This window comes from Salvelinus alpinus, chromosome 10, assembly GCF_045679555.1.
Source record: "Salvelinus alpinus chromosome 10, SLU_Salpinus.1, whole genome shotgun sequence".
NCBI lineage: Eukaryota > Metazoa > Chordata > Actinopteri > Salmoniformes > Salmonidae > Salvelinus > Salvelinus alpinus.
The window spans coordinates 54985906-55006046 of record NC_092095.1 but is presented as its reverse complement, the minus strand read 5'-3'; the positions used below and the strand labels follow the sequence as shown (position 1 = coordinate 55006046).

At 43.1% G+C, this 20141-nt stretch overlaps 2 protein-coding genes across 5 annotated transcripts; one reads left to right on the top strand and one right to left on the bottom strand.

Annotated features, from left to right (window-relative positions):
• Positions 1-1632: 1632 nt before the first annotated feature.
• Positions 1633-11293, top strand: LOC139532269 (protein cordon-bleu-like). 4 transcript variants are annotated; one of them, XM_071329672.1, is made up of 9 exons: positions 2318-2561; positions 4216-4375; positions 4643-4844; positions 4932-5157; positions 5504-5604; positions 5803-5994; positions 6449-6560; positions 8258-9666; positions 10778-11293. In XM_071329672.1, the coding sequence occupies exons 1-9, from the start codon at positions 2552-2554 to the stop codon at positions 10799-10801; spliced, it is 2436 nt and encodes an 811-aa protein (XP_071185773.1). In that variant the 5' UTR covers positions 2318-2551; the 3' UTR covers positions 10802-11293. The 4 variants fall into 4 exon arrangements, with proteins under 4 accessions (XP_071185775.1, XP_071185773.1, XP_071185774.1 ...); XM_071329673.1 differs by having other exon boundaries at positions 10285-11293; XM_071329674.1 differs by lacking the exon at positions 2318-2561 and adding an exon at positions 1633-1827 and having other exon boundaries at positions 8258-11293.
• Positions 11294-14276: 2983 nt separating this feature from the next.
• On the bottom strand, positions 14277-17186 carry LOC139531372 (uncharacterized). The gene is made up of 6 exons (XM_071327832.1): positions 16782-17186; positions 16306-16368; positions 16099-16140; positions 15264-15326; positions 14837-14965; positions 14277-14617 (listed from the first exon to the last, which is right to left on the bottom strand). The coding sequence occupies exons 1-6, from the start codon at positions 17107-17109 to the stop codon at positions 14331-14333; spliced, it is 912 nt and encodes a 303-aa protein (XP_071183933.1). The 5' UTR covers positions 17110-17186; the 3' UTR covers positions 14277-14330.
• Between the last annotated feature and the right edge of the window lie 2955 nt (positions 17187-20141).

Here is a 20141-nt window from a genome sequence, read left to right as displayed (position 1 = left end):
AATGATAGTGTGTGTCCATCTCACAGATTTCAGTACATAAACATTAGTGCACACCAGACAAGTGATTTGTAACAATGAAATGTGGCCAATGCAACACATTTATATAAGTATATATTTACTAACTAACTGGTGCAGGGAATCTCCACTGTTTAACCACCAAATAAGATTACACGATTAGAGTCAATGTGGACATGTGTTCCTGGGCTTAATTTGATTAAACTCCTACTTGGTAAGTGACTGCTACTGTGTAAATTAAACTTTAGTATAGGGACAATGTCCATCGCCTGCCATAGCCCAGTCTGACCTTGTGTGATAGTGTTGAACCAAGCAGAGCCTCCAAACAGTAGATTTCTACTCCCTCAATGGTGCTACTTTGTCTCAATAAATCACAGGCAAGGGTGTGTGTATTCATTAGTTGCATTCCGTTGCAAAACCTTTTGTCTGCTACATAATGCTTTGCAAAATAAACTGTTTACTGTTTGCTTTAGGTGTGGGGGTGCTTTGCTGGTGACACTGTCTGTGATTTATTTAGACATCTTATCCATCATGGCTACCACAGCATTCGGCAGCGATACACCATCCCATCTGGTCTGCGCTTAGTGGGACAATCAGTTGTTTTTCAACAGGACAATGACCCAACACACCTCCAGGCTGTGTAAGGGCTATTTGACCAAGAAGGAGAGTGATGGAGTGCTGCATCAGAGGAACTGGCCTCCACAATCACCCGACCTCAACCCAATTAGTTGGACTGCAGAGTGAAGGAAAAGCAACCAACAAGTGCTCAGCATATGTGGGAACTCCTTCAAGACTGTTGGAAAAGCATTCCAGGTGAAGCTGGTTGAGGGAATGCTAAGAGTGTGCAAAGCTGTCATCAAGGCAAAGGGTGGCTACTTTGAAGAATCTAAAATATACAATATATTTTGATTTGTTTAACACTTTTTTGGTTACTACATGATTCCATATGTGTTATTTCATAGTTTTGACGTCTTCACTATTATTCTACTATGTAGAACATAGTAAAAATAAAGAAAAATCCTTGAATGAGTAGGTGTGTCCAAACTTTTGACTGGTACTGTACATGAAATACAAACTCTTGTTTTCATTTGGAGGAAAGGGTTTTTGTTGCAAAACGTTTTGCAACAGACAACACATTTTGCAATGGAATCTGACTAATGAATACACCCCAGATCAGTCCTCCCCATTTATGTGAATGCATTGTAGACACAGAAATCGGAAATGGGTTACCTTCAGTATAGTATCACCACACAGGACAACATGACTGACGATGCAAAGACGGCAGCACACAGACCTATAAGCCATACTGTATAGTCTCTAGTCCAAGCAGGATGAGAAGGGTACAGTAACTAAAACTAGAAATGTTTTTACAAATTAAAGGGACTACGGAGGGTTCACCCTGTTGAAATTAAGCCATAGAAGCCCTTAGGGTTCAGTAGGCTGTATAGTACAGTAGGGTCTAGGTGTAGACAGGACAGAGTCTGTGATGTCAGAGGGCTGGGCAGGGCCAGAAGGTGCAGTAGGCTGTATAGTACAGTAGGGTCTAGGTGTAGACAGGACAGAGTCTGTGATGTCAGAGGGCTGGGCAGGGCCAGAAGGTGCAGTAGGCTGTATAGTACAGTAGGGTCTAGGTGTAGACAGGACAGAGTCTGTGATGTCAGAGGGCTGGGCAGGGCCAGAAGGTGCAGTAGGCTGTCTGCTAAACAAGGATTACAGAGCAAGGGATCTCTCCCTCTCTCTAATTCTCTCCCTCGATGGTGGTGAAATGACAGTCATGTTGATGGAAGATATCTCATTTCTGGACAGAGAGAGGTAAGGACATTGTCTATTTGAAACTGATTTGTGTATTTGATTGTTGTGTAACTGCTGGACAATGTGTTGGGACAGGGCTTGGAGAGCACTAATCCGTCTAGCTCTTGGAGGAGTAAAGCCTATTCTGGTTTGCATTAGCCAGTTGACCAACATGGCACAGGCAGGGCTGCATTTAATTATGTGCTTGGTCTATTCTGAGTATATTTGCTCTATTCTAAAGAGAGAGAAAAATGTGTGAATTTAAGTGTTTAACCTATTCAATTAGATGCCCTGATTACCACTCTCATTCAGTTGTGCATTGGTTTAAGAGGACAGGACAGAACGGCTATAAAGTAAAACGTGTTTTAGTTATGTAATTTACATGTTCACAGGAGCCCCCAGCATATTCTTCCACATTGGGTGGAGGGCAGGCATACCCAACGTGTTGGAGTCCTAGAACTATAAAACATCCTAGCAACGCATTCCAGAGCGCAGCACTCACGTGTTACAGTATAGGAACGTGGTGACGAACATTTACGCACAGCTGCAGAGGAAGGCATGCATTGTTGAACTCACTTCTTTAAATACTCTGGGGTTGTCTGATATAAACTAGGGGTTTGACACTTTGCATGCTGGTGCTCAGTTTTGTCAACAACGCGTGCCCCAAAAACGTTGGACAATACGTTTGTGTGCGTGAATATTAGGTCTTTCTTATCTGAGGAACGTGTCCAGAAAAGCCGTTCTGATGTTGTCTCGTAAGTAGACTTCTGTTGTTGTACTTTGTATCACTTTTAAACGACAGGTAGTATTAAAACACTTGGAAGTGACATTAAAACATTTAATTTTGAGCTAGGGTGCCAAATTAGCACAAAGTCAAAATCCAGTAATTGTCAGGTGGTCAAGTCTGGTGACAATTTCAAATTAAAACAATTTAAATGTATTTACTCTTGCTGAGTAAATCTTGTAGGATATGTCCATGTTTTTGTCTGAGAAAAGGAGGACGACTGTGGTTTTAGATTTCACAACTAAAAGTTACATAAACATTGTATAATTCACCATACCTCCTGTACATAAGTATTGTATATCAATCACTTGGATGTGTGAGTAGCCCCAGCTTTACAAGTGGATGATTGTTTATTTTTGTCAGAGACCATGAAGGGATGGGAAGGGTTTATCGATTAGGCCCAGAGGGGCTACTCTCTCAGTCATTTAAATGCCATCTCCAAAGTACTTTTAGAGCAGGAACAAGACATTCCACACAGGTACTCCGAGTTCGGGGCCAGGCAAGACTTAGTTTGTGATAGACTATATATGCATAAGTATGTGGACACCCCCTTCAAATGAGTGGATTTGGCTTTTTCAGGCAAACCTGTTTTTGACAGGAGTATAAAATTGAGCATGCAGCCATGCAATCTCCATAGTTAAACATTGGCAGTAGAATGGCCTTACTGAAGAGCTCAGTGACTTTCAATGTGGCACCTTCAAGGGATGCCACCTTTGCAACAAGTCAGTTTGTCAAATTTCTGCCCTTCTAGAGCTGCCCTGGTCAACATATAAGTGCTGTTATTGTGAAGTGGAAATGTCTAGGAGCAACAGCGGCTCAGCCGCAAAGTGGTAGGCCATACAAGCTTACAGAACAGGATTGCTAAGTGCTGAAGCACATAGCGTGTAAAAATCGTCTGTCCTCCGGTGCAACCGAGGAATCTGGGTTTGGCGGATGCCAGGAGAAGGCTACCTGCCCCAATGCATAGTTCCAACTGTAATGTTTGGTGGAGGAGGAATAATGGTCTGGGGCTGTTTTTCATGGGCTAGGACCCTTCATTGGGCCCCTTAGTTCCAGTGAAGGGAAATCTTAACGCTACAGCATACAATAACATTCTAGAAGATGATGTGCTTCCAACTTTGTGGCAACAGTTTGGGGAAGACCCTTTCCTGTTTCAGCATGACCATGCCCCCGTGCACAAAACAAGGTCCATACATAAATGGTTTGTTGAGATCGGTGTGGAAGAACTTGACTGGCCTGCACAGAGCCCTGGCCTCAACCCCATCGAACACCTTTGGGATGAATTGGAACGCCGACTGCGAGCCAGGGCTAATCGTCCAACGTCAGTGCCCGACCTCACCAATGTTTTTTGTGGCTGAATAGAAGCCAGTCCTCGCAGCAATGTTCCAACATGTAGCGGAACGCCTTCCCAGAAGAGTGGAGGCTGTTATAGCAGCAAATGGGGGACCAACTCCATATTATTGCCCTTGATTTTGGAATGAAATGTTGGACGAGCAGGTGTCCACATTCCTTTGGTCATGTAGTGTAAGTCCTGTACCACGGTAACACTTTTAGTTGACTGTGACATCAGCTTCTCACAGGACGTCATCTCTTCTCCTTATGTTGACATTGTCCCTCTCTGTTAGGAAATTCACCTGAGAATCAGTCAAGTCTCAGACTTTGGTCGCATCTAGACCCCTGGGGAAGATCCATGGAGGAGAAGGAGGAGAACCCGCTGGAGAGGGAGTATACTCTAGCAGTGGTTCTACCAGGAGGCCTGGAGAAAATGGCCACGGTACATGGGAGGTAAGAGGCATACAGACAGAATGTTTCATTGGAGCCATACGAAGTCATGCTCTGTATTTGGAATGGATTGACTGAATATGAAAAAAGTATGAAAATGGATGCACTCACTAATGTAAGTCGCTCTGGATAAGAGCGTCTGCTAAATGACTTAAATGTAAATTGATTCCTTTTATATTTGAACATCATTCAAATGAATTTTAAAACATGAATATATCTCTATACTGTGGACACATGTAGTACACCTGCACTGTGTTTGTATCTCTACAGTAAACCTGTGATGGACGTACTGGTCACACTCTGTGCCCAGTACCACCTGAATCCATCTGACTTCACCATAGAACTCCAGTCAGCCAATAGAAACGACATCTCCTTCAAACCCAGCTCTCTGATTGGAGCCATGGAGCCTCACAGGATCCTACTGAAACCTAAAGGGGGAGAGGAGAAGATAAGGAGGCCATACGTGCCAGAGGTAAATAGTGACAAAATGCATCTGTACACACTAGCCAATCTCCAACCTAGGTCAGTTTATGTACTGAAGGGATACTGTTTCCTATAGGTCACTGTACGTCTGCTGATCAACTACAAGAAGAACCATAAGGCCGTTGTGAGGGTCAACCCTAGAGTCCCTCTGGAGCGGCTCCTGCCTGCGGTGTGTGAGAAGTGTGAGTTTGACCTGGAGTCCACCATTTTACTGCGAGCCAACGACTCTGAAGGACCTTTAAACCTGAGCAGGTCTCTCGATGACTATGGACTAAGGGAACTATACGCCAAGGACACGGCAGGTGAGAGATGTTTTTATGTTACTCCGCTTTTGAGTTTTGGCAGCACTGGTAGTGATGACGTACTTGTTTCATACCCAAACTGTGTTTTGGAGACTGTCTACAGAATATGATTTACCCACTGAGTGAGTGCATAGTGTATGTATACTGTAAATATGAAAATGCTAACATGGATGTCTTTTTCTAATCTTGAACGGCTGTCAGTCCTGAAGTGGTTATCAAACTACCTCCCCGCGAGGGTACAAAACTTAACGAAAATGTCTGAAAATGCCCCAAGATTTCGGCAATGAACACATTTCATTAGAATACCAGTTCCCGACCATCTGTCGTTGCGATTTCTTTCTCCTAGAAGCGCCTGTAGAAACACCAAGTAAAGAGAAGCAACAGAAGGAGAAGGAGAACAGGGGATTGTTCGGCTTATTCAGGAGAATTAAGAAGAAACCAGAAACGGTACTTTATTCTATTCTCCCACAGCTTAGCTTTACCATCGTACGCAAGCATTGTGTAAGAAGTCGATTTTAGACTTTGACTAGATCTGTGAATGCAGTTTTTTTCTCAGCTGTGCTAGATTTCAGTGTGTGTTAGGATTTCAGTGTACACTGATAAAGCTTTGTGATATGTGTTTTTTGCTGTGGTCTTCTTCTAAAGGGTCTCTCAGTGAGTGCCCCGGCCTCGCGTGGTCTGAAAAACCAGCGGGTGGCCAGCATCAGCATGAACTCCCTGGGTATCCACTCCTCCAACACCCTGCCCATGGACAACACCATGGTCAAGAAAAGACGGGCCCCCATGCCCCCCATGGCAGGCTCCGAAAGCGTCCCTGCTAACCTCAACGTCCAGCTGGTGAGTGACTGGTGGTTAGGGAGTCGGATTTAGGTGTGTCTCTCGATACTCTTTCATGGTTTCCTTTGCTTGTTTGCTTTGTTAAGCCTGCACGAAACACAGCCCTTATTTTAAGTGTTTCTAAAATCCCCTATTGGAAAAACGTTTGGAACCATTTCCTTGTTTGACCGGTAGGTTTTTATGGGTATTATTACACCACTGTGTGGCTCTATATGAGAAAGGACAGGGGAGGCTTCCACCATGTTGACTTCACCTGATCTGATTGCCTGATTATGCCCTGTGAGTTTAGTGGTTATAGAGAAAAGAACACAAGAAAAGGAAGCATGTCAATTCTATTGAGACTCAGCCGTAGACTTTAGACTTCCAAATCGTTGTTCCCTGACCACAGTGAGAATGTATGGTAGATTTAGAGGATCCTGGGTTAAACCGCTATTTGTTTCTGGTGTTTTCCCAGTTGACCTCTAGGAAGAAGAGGAGAGCCCCCCCGCCACCCCCCTGTGCCCCCCCACCACCATCCTCCTGTGTTAACACCCACAAAGGACCACCCCAGGACACTGAGATCAAAGGTCAGTCATATTGAATCACTAGTTGACTTGTAATCTGAATGGACCCTGTGTTGTAATGTTGAGTTAGATTGGCAACTTTGATGGGGTGGGGGCGGGTCTGCATACCCAACTCATACTCACCCCCCCCCCCCCCCCCACCTAGGGAGTGAAACATTTAGCGGCTGACTCATGACCGATTTGAACAATTTATGTTTTGAAGTTCATTTCCTGCAATTCTATGATTTTTGCCATGGGACGGAGAGAAAAATTAACAGTTTTACCGCACATTTCCTGCAATTCTACACATTTTGCCATAGGCTGGAGGCAATTGTTTTTTTTAATATGATAACTGATGATCAGTGGGCCCCACCCCAGTCAGTAATTCCACCATGCTTACTACAAGTTTATATGGCTAGCTGCTAGACTAATTTACCAATAAAAAAATAAAATGCTGACGTGTGCTAATTGAGTGACTGCTGATGCACAAACGCAATTCGCAATAGCACGTTGTCTATTCAATTATTATTCTAACTCAACAGTAAGTTGAGACCCCGACTGAGTTCCTATTTTGAAATAGCTCCGCGGACCTACAAAAGGGGGGCGGCTCATGGGCTGCCAGCTGCCCATCCCTGAGTTAGAGGGTAGGCCCATGCAGAATCATGTGCTGCATATGGTGTCTCACCTGTCCTCTAGTGGTCAATATTTTAGTGGGCTCTTTCTGTTGACTCATTCCCCTGTCTGACTGATTGTCCTGCTTGGCTGTTGGTTCTCCTTGGCAGTGGTGTTCATCTTTAGGCTGTTAATCACAGATTAGGGCTCCCAGTAGGCGGTACTTTTCAATCCTGGCACCTGAGCAGGATTGTAGACCGCTGTTCTAAGCAGTGTCCCTTCTTTCTCCCCTGCAGACGGCGAGTGAGAGCTGCGTCCTCCTTTCCTCCTCCTCCTTCCTCTGTGCTGCTCCTTCTGTTCCACTCTCCTCTTGTCCCCGTGGTGAACGATTCTTCCTCCTCTCCGCCATGTTGGTTTTTGAACTGTCATGTTTGTCACTCGGTAGTCTTCTTTATAAGCTCTTATTTATTTTATTTCTGTTTTATTTATTTATTTTGTTAGTGTGTTGTGCTTCTACCGCCTGTGTAACCTCTTTGTTTAGATGGTAGGTTTCTCAGTACAGTAACACAGCTTTATTTCCTGCCATATTATAACTGTGCCTTCTGAAGAGACGCGTCATACAATACACACCTCAGTGTAAATGACGTACATTACTTCACAAGTTCACTTTTGAATGAAACCATGACGGGATTAGGTTTTATTGTCTCAAACGTGTCTTTTCTGTTTTCTTTTGTTGTTTTTCTGTTCCTCTATTGACGTTTTCTACCATTCTCCTCTTTCTTTTCAATCATAGTTTAAACTACATCTGTTGAGGAGATAATGTTTAAAAAGTCATTAAGTAAAAGTCAGACATAGGTTGCTATTCCTTGTGCAAATGTATTCATTCGATTTTAATAAAGTACTTTGATTAACTTGTTTTGTCAGGAACTGGGCTTTCTGTATTGTCTAAAATGAGTTACAAACACCTTAGTACTCATTTCAATCACAATCTAATCTACAATCATCTTTGCACCCTTATTTCCTATATTGCAATCCTCAGTTACTCAAACCACCAGTCATTCTCTATTCTAGATTAACCTAACATCCTAACAGTTTCTCTGTCTTTACAGGGAATGGAGTATCACTTTACACACTGGAGGAGATGGGAGAGTGTGAGGAGGACCTGGACTCCCCATCATCCCCAAACATCTCCAGCCTTTTGACTCAGCCCCGAGTGCCCACCACTCCCCCTTCTACCCCCTCCACTACCTCTCGTCCCTCTAGCACCTTTCCACCCTCCAATCCCTCTCCTCTCTGCCCTCCCTCCCCTCCCACCCTAGGGGAGACACTAACCCCTTTCCTGCTTTGTCAAACCAGGGCCAACCTCAAGCATCCTTCGTTCCCAACCCTAAGACCTGTCAACTCCACCAATGGAGGCTCCCCTGTGTCCTTGACACAGTCGGGTGGAAGTAAGGGATTCAGTCCCCTCTCTTTACTCCAACTCAAGACCAAGACCCCTGGTGAGGCTTGGAGGAGTCCCTGTCTGAGGGAGGGGTTGACCACCTTTACCGTGGTGCCCCGAGGGCAGTCCCTGATGGGGCAGAGGGGCTTGGAGGCGGACCCGACCCTGGTGAAGACCCAGGCCTTAGACCCAGCACAAACCATTGATGAACCCTCTAATGGTGTTGCTGAGCCTGGGTTCGAGCACCACCGGACAATGAAGAAGACGCCTGTATTGCTGGAGAGGTCAGCGGTTGAGGGATCCACCCCAGAGCCTGATATGGATTCTACATTTTCTCCTCCAAGATTTCCAGAAGGTCCTACTGACTGGGTCATCAGTCCTCCAACTGTGTCTAGTCCTAGCGAGCTTTACCAGACCACGCCAAATTCACCAGTGGTAGTCAAGCAGGAGAGTTCAGAGATGGAGGCCCAGGAGGAGTCCGAATCACCCACAGACAGTCTAGATTCAGAACTACAGAAAAGTCTCGAGGTAGAAGTCCCAGAGGAGTCAGATTCACTCTCAGAGATACCCAACCCATACGCAGCTGACCTGTTGGCCCACACCAATGGAATAGCTGGAGATGAGGTGACCTCAACTCCTGAACTACTAGAGAGCAGAGGATCGTTCCGGAAGCTCAGTCTGGTGATGGAGGCCGAAGAGGACTGTTTCTGTTTCCCTCCTCCCCCTCCCCCTGTGTGCTATGATAAGGAGGTGGAGGAGACGGAGCCGACCCAGATACGATTGAGGCCTCCTGGGGGAAGAAATCCCCGCCCTCCCTCTTATCCTCCCCCTTCTCTTCCTACGCTGAGTCGTACCTTCTGTGAACCAGCAGAGGGAGACAATCAGACTAATGCCCCTTCACCCAAACCATACGTGCCTGCAGCCAAAGCCCTGGCCAGAAAAACCGCCATCCCCTCCTGCTTTGCCCAGGCTGTGGCTCTAGCCGTCCGTAAGTCTCAGTCCTCCCGAAGGCCAGCACCAGACTTGCTTCCCCCCTGTTCCTCCCGTTCCGGCTCCTCACCCTCCTCCGCCTTACCGGTGAGTGATGATTTTGACCTGCGCTGACACGGTGATGACATGCTGGCAAAATGTGCCATTGTAGCAATTGGATTGGACCCACAACTGAACCGTCAGTTACCCCTATTGTACTACGATGTGGTTGCTTCTATACATAAAGTTGCCATTCTTACCTTTCATGATCTCTCTCTGTGAACCTCACATGTTCCACAGGTGAACTCTTTACACCGGTGGAGGCTGGTGGGAGTGGAATGGAATGGAGTTAAACATGGTTTCTGTGTGTTTGATACCATTCCATTAATTCCATTCCTCCTCTCGTAGCTCATCCCACCAGCCTCCACTGCTTTACACAGGAAGATAGGAAGGGCATGTCTTTATGTGAGTGTGTACATTCTACGGTGGGATTTTTTTCTCTCTGGAAAGACGTCATTTGTTACATTAAATGGCGACATACGCCTTTCTAAACAATCCTACCAGGCTGGTATTCTTCTGAGACACCTTGGTGTTTGTCTGTTATCTTCATGTGTATGTGGTATATGGCCCTGTGGAATACCTCTGTGGACACGCTCACACTCTGTGTGACCTGGTGGAGGAAGGACCTAATCTAAACTGGTGATATTTGTGTCTCTTGTCCTACAGGGGCCATAATGGCTTCTTAGTAAATCTGTGAATGGAAGTTCCTGTTTAGGGTGAGGCAACTGCAGTGAAGTAGAGCCAGCCACCACATAGTCACATGACCTCCAAATGGACCCCACTTAGAGGTCGACTGACAAATTCCAAAGGAGCCCAGGCCCCTGTTTTGCACTGGGAGTCAGCACGTTATAAAAACAACGTTTATCCATGACTTCATCCAAGAGTTTGGCTAGTGTACAGGTCATTTTATGTTCACTGAATGTTTTTTGTTTTGTTGTATCGTGCTACCTGTATTAATTGGAGGCAGTGCTGCCTTATGTTATTAAGATGTTTGACTTTGATGTGAAGATGCATTTCTTATTTGACCTTGGTAGTACAGTATTTCTGGGATCTACATTTTTGTACTTGGAGTTTCCTGTTGACTCATTTGTGTTGAAATGTGCCAAAACCGAAATGAAATAATATGTAATCTCATTATCTTTTTTTGTTTGTTTTGTAGGTCAAGGACAGAGCTCTGAAATAAGACGACTTAAAATGTTACATTTCGTTCTGTACGTATCACACCTTTCTGAGTGAATAATTAAAAAAAATCCCAGACATGCATCATTAATATATATATATATATATAATAAGCCATAATCAACTAAAGTGTGTTGCTTTCTTTTGCCACTGGAGGGCAGGAGCACACTTCAGTCAACTCATGTACAGAACCACTGAGTGAGCTGTTTTGTGATCCTCTTCATAAATTATTAGCATTGACATATCCAGATATTTAAGAAGAGCATCAATTATCATTAATTTTCTTTGTCTTTACTGGTTATACTTTTTTAATGCATTAGTGTGTTTCAGTTCTTTTTATTTTGTCCATTATTGAGTTATGGTTGGTATTTCACAAGGATATTCTACAGGGAGCTATATTAAATGTACATGATGTGAAAAACAATGTCCTTGTTATGCATTCTATGTTGTTCAGAGTGCAACACTACAGAATAAACTGAGAATATACCGTGTTAAATCTTGTACTGTTGACATATTGTACCCCTGCCCGAAGGCTGCGCTGCGTAACAGTATGCATGGGTGCTGAGTGCAGCCACAGTATATTGATTCAGCTCTGGCCTTAGAGACAGCCGGCAAGCAGCAGTTGCTACATACAGTCAGACCTAGCCAGAGCAGATGCAGCCTGTGGTTAAAGCCTCTTACTACTATACCAGGGCAGAGCACTGGGATACACTCTTCTCCTCTAGCTTCATCCTTTTCACCACCTGAGAAGGGGGGGGGGGGGTGACGGGAGGCAACCTCTGACCCTATCGTGTTTCCACGGTGATCCCCCGCAGGATGTGTCCTGGCCCTCAAGGGCAGCGACGATGTCATGCGGCCGTTGTCATGGAGAATGCCATTATCGCCCCTAAGGGAGAGTCACGTCTCAAAGGTAGAGAGACACACACCCACACACACATACAGAAGCTACCTAAAGATATCCAGTACAAGTGACAACTCTGGCATTCTCCTTCTTGCGAGGAAAGGTTGCATTTCAACCTGGGCTATGATGTTATACACTACATGACCAAAGTATGTGGACACCTGCTTGTTGAACATCTCATTCTAAACTCATGGGCATTAATATGGAGTTGGCCTCTCCCTTTGCTGCTATAACAGCCAGCCTCCACTCTTCTGGGAAGGCTTTGCTAGTGCTCTAGTGCTGCGGGGACTTGCTTCAATTCAGCCACGAGCATTAGTGAGATTGGGCACTGATGTTGGGCGATTAGGCCTGGCTCGCAGTCGGTGTTCCAATTCATCCCAAAGGTGGTCGATGGGGTTGAGTTCTCCTTGCATCTGTGTTCTCCTTGCATCCGCCAAACCCAGATTTGTCTGTCGGACTGCCAGATGGTGAAGCGTTATTCATCACTCCAGAGAACGTGTTTCTACTGCTCCAGTCCAATGGCGACTGGCTTTACACCGCTCCAGCCAATGATTGGCATTGTGCATGGGCTTGTGTGCGGCTGATCGGCCATGGAAACCCATTTCTTGAAGCTCCTGACGAACAGTTCTTGTGCTAACGTTGCTTCCAGAGGCAGTTTGGAACTAGGTAGTGAGTGTTGCAACCGAGGACAGACAATTTTAATGCGCTGGCGCTTCAGCACTCTGCGGCCCCGTTCTGTAAGCTTGTGTGGCCTACCACTTAGCGGCAGAGCCGTTGTTACTCCTAGGCGTTTCCACTTCACCGTCACAATAACAGCACTTATATTTGACCAGGGCAGACATTTGACAAACTGACTTGTTGGAAAGGTGGCATCCTATGACGGTGCCACGTTGAAAGTCACTGAGCACTTCAGTAAGGACATTCTACTTCCAATGTTTGTCTATGGAGATTGCATGACTGTGTGCTTGATTTTATACACCTGTCAACAACAGGTGTGGCTGAAATAGCCGAATCAACTCATTTGAAGGGGTGTCCACATACGTTTGTATATATAGTGTATCTTGTCAGGTGCTTATGCAGATGTTTAAAGCATGAGGGAAACCTTTGAGATTACAACATACTGTAAAATGTAGGATCATATTGTGTCAGTCACAAGATTGAATTAATCAAGCTTTATTTATACAGCACATTTCAGACATGAATGCAACACAAGCACTTCACAGGAAAAAACATTAATTAAAAACTGAAATAGGAGGATAAAAAAAAAGAATAACAAAGACTGAACAACTAAAATGCACCCTTAGGAAAAAGCAAAACTAAAAAGATCTATTTTAAATTATGTCCACAGTTTCAGCCCCCCTCAGGTTCTCTGGCAGGCTATACCAGAGGCTGGGGGCATAATAACTAAAGGCTGCCTCTCCATACTTCTTGGTCCTAGGCTTTGGGGACAGAGGACCTACTGGGTACATAACTTAAAAGCATGTCTGACATGTATTGGGGTGCACAGTTGTGGATTGATTTAAAAACCCTCTTGAATAATCTTAAAATGTATTCTGACACTCACAGGCAGCCAGTGCAGAGACTTTAAAACTGATGTGATGTGTGCTCTACGTCTGGTCTTGGTCAGTACCCGTGCTGCAGCGTTCTGTATGTTTTGCAGTTGACCAATGGCTTTCTTGGGCAGACCAGACAGGAGAGCATTGCAGTAGTCTGCTTGTAATTAAAGCATGGAGAGAGTTTCTCTGTATCAGCCTGAGAGAAACAGCCGCACCTTGGAAATATTCCTCAGGTGGTAAAAAGCTATTTTGGTCACATTCCTAATGTGGGATTTGAAATTGAGTTCAGAATCTAAAATGACACCTAGGTTTTTTACCTGGTGTTTTATCTTTATTGCCCGTAAATTAAAATGTGAGCCAAATAATTGGCTCCAATAATAAGTACCTCAGTCTTGTCTTGATTTAGCTGGAGCAAGTTGTGAGCCATCCAAGTATTTATATCACTAATACAGTCTAATAATTTATCTGTGGAGCTAAAATACTCTGGTGACTCAGAAATGTAAAGTTGTGTATCGTCTGCGTAGCAGTGAAAATCAATTCTGTGCTTTCTGATAATGCTGCCAATGGGTAACATATCCTGTATAAGCTGAACAGTACCAGACCAAAAATCGAACCTTTTGGAACGCCATGTGATATCTATTTTCTCTGAGTTATGTTCACCAAGAGCGACAAAGATGAAGAGGCTGTTGAGTGTTGATGCGGAGGCCTTACTGTGGGGCGGTAGCGGGAGAGCCAGACACAGCCTGTTTAATGTCAACCTGAGACTGCCTTGAACACCACTACTAAGTCAAGCACCATTGTTGTGTTACTAGTTCACACTTTGATTTGGTTCCTGGTTAAAGAGGGGTCTGGACTTCTTATCATGTCCATAAACGTATGAATGTAACAACCTTTTACATTTTCAAATCAAATAAATCATTCATTTTTATGATTATTTATGATCTTATTTTCTTTTTCCTCTGCAATTCTCACTGTCAAAAATACAAGCAAAAGCCTGGATGGAGTGAAGGAGTCGCTTTACATCAATGGTACAAATGATAATTTATTGATCTCAAACTCACACCAGAGTGCTCCCTTCACATAGGGAAGAGCAGGAAGCCACTGAAGGTGCTGTAGTTACTCGACTTTTCATCATAGAGCTCCTGATTTACTGGGAGACGCATGTAAACCACATCCCCGGGCTCCAGCTCCAGAGTCAACGCATTAGACAAGAACCTATTGTGTCCATTGTCATTGTTCTGGGGATTGAACATGACACTCTTGTCGTTGTGGTAAATATAGGCACCTACGGACTGTGGACCCTTGAGACCCATGGCAGTGAATCTGATGTAGTAGAGTCCTCTCACTGGTGCTGTGAAGACACCTGCATCAGAGGAGAGTAAAATAAGTTAATAGACTGTCACAGACACTGTTAGCAACGCTGGAATCGCTGGTTGTCTACATGTTTTTACATAGGATAAAGATGACACAATCACAATGCATGTGTACACCTGTCTGATAGCAGATGTATAATGTGAACACGATCTGATCCCAGATCACATTTGAATACAAGGTGAAAAGGGGGTCTTAGTGTGTTCAGTACCTGTATTTGGGTTGTAGGCCTTGCCGATGTTGGTGATGACCCTTCTGTATACTAGTGTGGTGATACTATTAAAGGGTCCTAAATATGCATCATTAGTCAAACCAGCAGAGAAGGCCACCTTTGGTCTGTCTATGAACACAGAGGAGGGAATTAAAATCAGTGATTAAAGACAAAAACAAACAGGGTAAAATGCATAATATGATCCTGATGAAGACAAAAATCACCTAAAAAAACATGGAAATGAAATCCTAACAAAAGGTTTAAGTGAAAAACAAAGATGCAATCTGCGACATTTATCATATTACAAACGCATTCAGCCATGAAGCAAAAAATAAAACACGCTTTGATTCGCCAACAGCCCAACAGCCATTTCATTAGATTACAAGCATGTGCAATTGTAGACCTACAGTATATGCACCATGCATACCTGCATTCTCTCTCGTCAGCTCCTCCACCATCCCCTCGCTGGCATTCAGTCTGGCCTCTAAGGCTACCATTACAAAAAGACAGATTAGTAAACTGATGCTTAAACTCTCTGTTTTAAGCAGAATGATTTCATATATCCAGGCTGCATCACATCCGGCTGTGATTGGGAGTCCCACAGGGTGGCGCACAATGGGCTCAGCGTTGTCTGAGTTTGGCCGGGGTAATTGTAAATAAGAATTTGTTCTTAACTGGCTTACCGAGTTAAATAAAGGTTAAATAAATAAATACAAAATAATATATGTGACTGAACTCAGGAAGGTGAGCTTATGTCCAATTTTCAAGATTGTCTTTCTTTTACATTTTATAAAAGTACAGACTCAGCTTCAAAACAGCATATAATATGATATAATTAAGTTATGCTTCTTTGAAATTTGATTAACCTGTTATTACATTTTGGAGACAAGTAGGAGGAAAAAAGACCTTGAATGATTTTCACACTTTCTAGAGGGCTCTTTTTTTGTTTATGCCTATTCAGCATTGTTCACACCTTCTTAAGCCTTCACCCCACCCGTCTTTTGAAGAATTCACATGTAAACGAATGAGTCAGCATGGCATCGTCCTCCAGGAGGTAGTCTCTCTCTATTCTCCCCCTCCTTTATCTCAAACATGGGATCCTGCCTTTCTCCCTACATAGCTCAGTGCTTTCTCCTTGGCAAAACTAGGGTCATCATTTAACAGATCCCAGACACGTTTGTAATTAAGGCATATGAAAGTTCAGAGAAGTTAGGAAATGGCAACAGATGCCTACGACCCGGAATCCGGTCACATTTATTTACCTGTGTTCCCATTCTCACTGTCTGTCACTCTGGCCTCCAGGGCTAAAATAGCATGGGAAACAGTCATGAAAAGTTAGTTCATATGAGAAATAAGCATAAATAAACTGTCTATAAACAATTTCATAGACAATTTTACAAATACAGTTTTATTCATGACCCTTTCTTTCTAATGATAAACAACTGATGTTGGTGGACAAATTACGTTACCTGCATTCATTCTCTTCAGCTCCTCCACCTCCCTTTCACTGGCACTCAGTCTGGCGCCCATGGCTAGAATTATGAGAAAATGTAAGATCATGATCCTCGTCTGAACTGACCTCATTATATCAAATTCATTTGTATTACAAAACAAAACAGGCCTCTCCCCGTGTTCTTTCTGTTCTTTCAAGTCCTCCACCTCTCTCTCAATTAATTTGTAGTTTATTTATTTTTACTTCAGTTTATTTGAGTAAATACTTTCTTAACAAGTTTCTTAAAACTACATTGTTGGTTAAGGGCTTGTAAGTACGCATTTCACTGTAAGGTCTGTTGTATTAGGCGCATTTGACAAATACAATGTGATTTGATTTTTGATTTGACTCAGTCTGGCCCCCATAGCTGGATTTATGGAAACAAAACAATTCTCACAAACATGTTGATCCTCCACTGAAACGATGTCATTATGAACCAAAATCCACAAATACCTGTATTCTCACTCTCCAGTCTGGCCTCAGCTTCTCTGCGCCTTTTTTCTCTCCACCTTCTTTCCACTTGTTTCTCCATGTTCCTCAGCTTCTCTCTCTGCTCCAAAACTATGGTTCCCAAGTTATCCACCATGTCTCTAAGCTCCTCTACCTCACCCCAGATATCAGGGGTTGTGGTGGTCTGGCCGGTCGTGTGTTTGCTAGTCGTCTCTGTATCTTCAGTCCCGTGGCTCTCTACCAAACTCTCTCTGTCCCCTCCACTTTCTCCCTGAGCCCATGTCCCAGACTGACAGAACAGCAACACCAGCAGAGCTACAGCACCCCTCATTCTGAAACGACACCTCTTCGGAAATAACGCAGCCTGTGAGGCTCACTCCAGGCAAAAAGCAGTGAACCACTGCCTGAGAAGTGTTTCACATGTTTCTGACGTAATGTGTACAAAATAATGTCAAGGATCCTGCTGAAGAATTCAAGGTGAGCTGGCTGACTTTTTAATCTGAGATACTGCAAGGTTGTGGGAGAACAGAACCTGTTATTTGGTTGAAGGTCTTTCTTTATCTCCATAAGTTACGGTGTGTCGACATTTATGTTTATCTATTTACATAGTACTAATACTGTGACAGATCTCACACAATGCATGAATGCACACTGTAGACGCACAGATGAACTGATTACACATTCACAAGTAACACAATCACATAATATTGACATCTTCTTTTACAGATATGCACGCACACACACGCACGCACGCACGCACGCACGCACGCACGCACGCACGCACGCACGCACGCACGCACGCACGCACGCACGCACGCACGCACGCACGCACGCACACACACACACACACACACACACACACACACACACACACACACACACACACTGTCATCTGTTCATTCGTTTTCATGTATATATTCTACTATTAAATGTATATATTTAGTTTAGTTTTACAAGGAGCCTCACGGCTGGAATATATACTGTAGTGGTAGGATGATATGCTCATCATAAATAAGCCTATAGGGGTGCTTGCGGTTGGAGTGTGTGTGTGTGTGTGTGTTCACGGAGTAGCTTTTGCTAGGATTGAAATAGGCAATCGATGAATAACCCAAAGCGTTGTTCTTCTGGACACACTGACTGACTAGCTGGTGGGGGAGAGGAGCTGAACAGTACTCAACAGCTCCACCTGGGGACTGACAGCCCCCCCCACAGTCCGATAGAGATGCAGGAAAGAGAACGTTAGCAGCGCCTGAGGGGCTGTTGTGTTGGGAAACAAAATGCGGGGGAGACGATATTTGACCTTTGACCTGGAACATGTATTCAGCTGATCTCTTCTACTTTGGAAGAATGGGAAATCAGTGGGTTCCATGTAATTGATATTGTCAGATTCTTGTAGTGGTACTTTTTGTATGAGGATATGTGGTAACCTGGTTAAATGTTAGGGATATGATACTGGTGATTGTTTTTTTATGATGTGGCAAATAGCCAGGGCAAACAAAGACAGAGCAAGAGGGATGTGCTTCTATTCAAGATTACCATTTATTTGAGTTGTGTCAGATTGATGCCAGCTATATAACTGTGAGAGAGAGAGAGAGAGAGAGAGAGAGAGAGAGAGAGAGAGAGAGAGAGAGAGAGAGAGAGAGAGAGTGTGTGTGTATGTATTTTGTAAGCAAAACTTTACAGCTAAACACACTAGCATTTTTTCAGTAATAGTGTCAGTATTATTATTCAAGGTCATTCAATTAGATATTTTAAACAGGAGAATACTAATAGCATGATTTTTTAAGTATGTTTTTTATATACCAGTTGGCTATAGTGAGTGTAATAATACAGTAGTGAATAGGAGATGAACAAGGCTACTGAACAAGGTTACTGAACAAGGCTACTGAGCAAAGCTACTGAAAAACGATACTGAACAAGGCTGCCGTTTGTATTAACACTTTTCTGATTTATTTTGATTCAACATAAATAGTATAATCTTATTTAGATGGGTCTGAGGTTCTGCAAAAATCAATGACTGCATCATAAGTTTCAACAATTATATCATTTTATACATATCAAATATGTGGATGTTTGGTATGAATTCTCCATTTATATTTTCTTTGGTTGATCTGAACGTAGTGTACAAGTGGTCTGGTAAAAGAGAAAGTTATGTTTCTAAATCCAAATCACTTGTTTCGTGTGTATATAGATGCAATAACAAACCAGAACTGACAGTAACCACCAACCCAAGTACAGCCTTGATATATAGAACAATGGTTAACTGCTTACTGCCCACTACAACCAATGATCATTATATAACAACCATACAATACGGTTTGATAGATCGCGACAAGCCGTTTCAGCCTGTCATTTTCTTCATTTTGCAAGTCTCAGATACTTTCTGAGGGGAAAATGTATTTTTGTGACGAATGCTTTGTGTCAAATTCTCCAAATTCAATCGGCTGACAAATTTACACAATTTCCCAAATGCATTTTTCATTGGCCTTTTCTTTGATTTAATACCGGCCTCTAAAATAGTCCGATTATGTAGATGATCAGATGAGGAAATTATTCAATCCATCCTGGTTTCACAGAGAAAGTAATTTGATCTGTCACTAACTGTATACTTGAAGTCATTATAGTGGAAATATTCATAAACATATTGTCTGTGTTATTTATTCTGGTCTAAACTGTATTGTTAGACTTTAAGTCTGACAGTAGTCCTAAATGATAGTGCATTATTATTATATAACCACTAGGGGGCAGAGAAATCACTATTTTAGAGTCAGGGTTGGGTAACAACACTCAAGAGATTGTTGACTGGGATATAAAGGAAGAACCTCATAATCATGACAGCACAGTTGGATATCTTCATCACTGTTTAGTATCATATTGATGATGGTCAGTATCTGTGTCCTCAACATTAAGAAGATGTTGGTGAAAACGGTTTTATTATTGCTGGAGTAGACTAAATTAAAATATGTTTATGGGGATTTGATGGAATGATATTCACTTTATTTATGATATTACATTAGATGTGTCGTTTATTTTTTCAACATTTTGTTGCTATAAATTTGATTAGTCTGATATAAATAAAAGCCAACTTGAAGAGTAGCTGCAAACACAAAATGTGCTATGTCAATGTGCAAATGACAAATCCTACAAGTGCGTGTATACCTCTAATGGCGGAATTTAAGATGGCTAAAGTTAATATTTCCATGACTTTACCTACGACTGCTCTCCTTTTAGTTCACCTGGAAGTTCCTGTTACAATATCACATCAATATTTTGTAACCATATTCAAAGCAACACAATTACACTCACCAGAGAAAACACACCAACAATGTATTTTACATTTGACAACTGAATGAAAAACTTCAT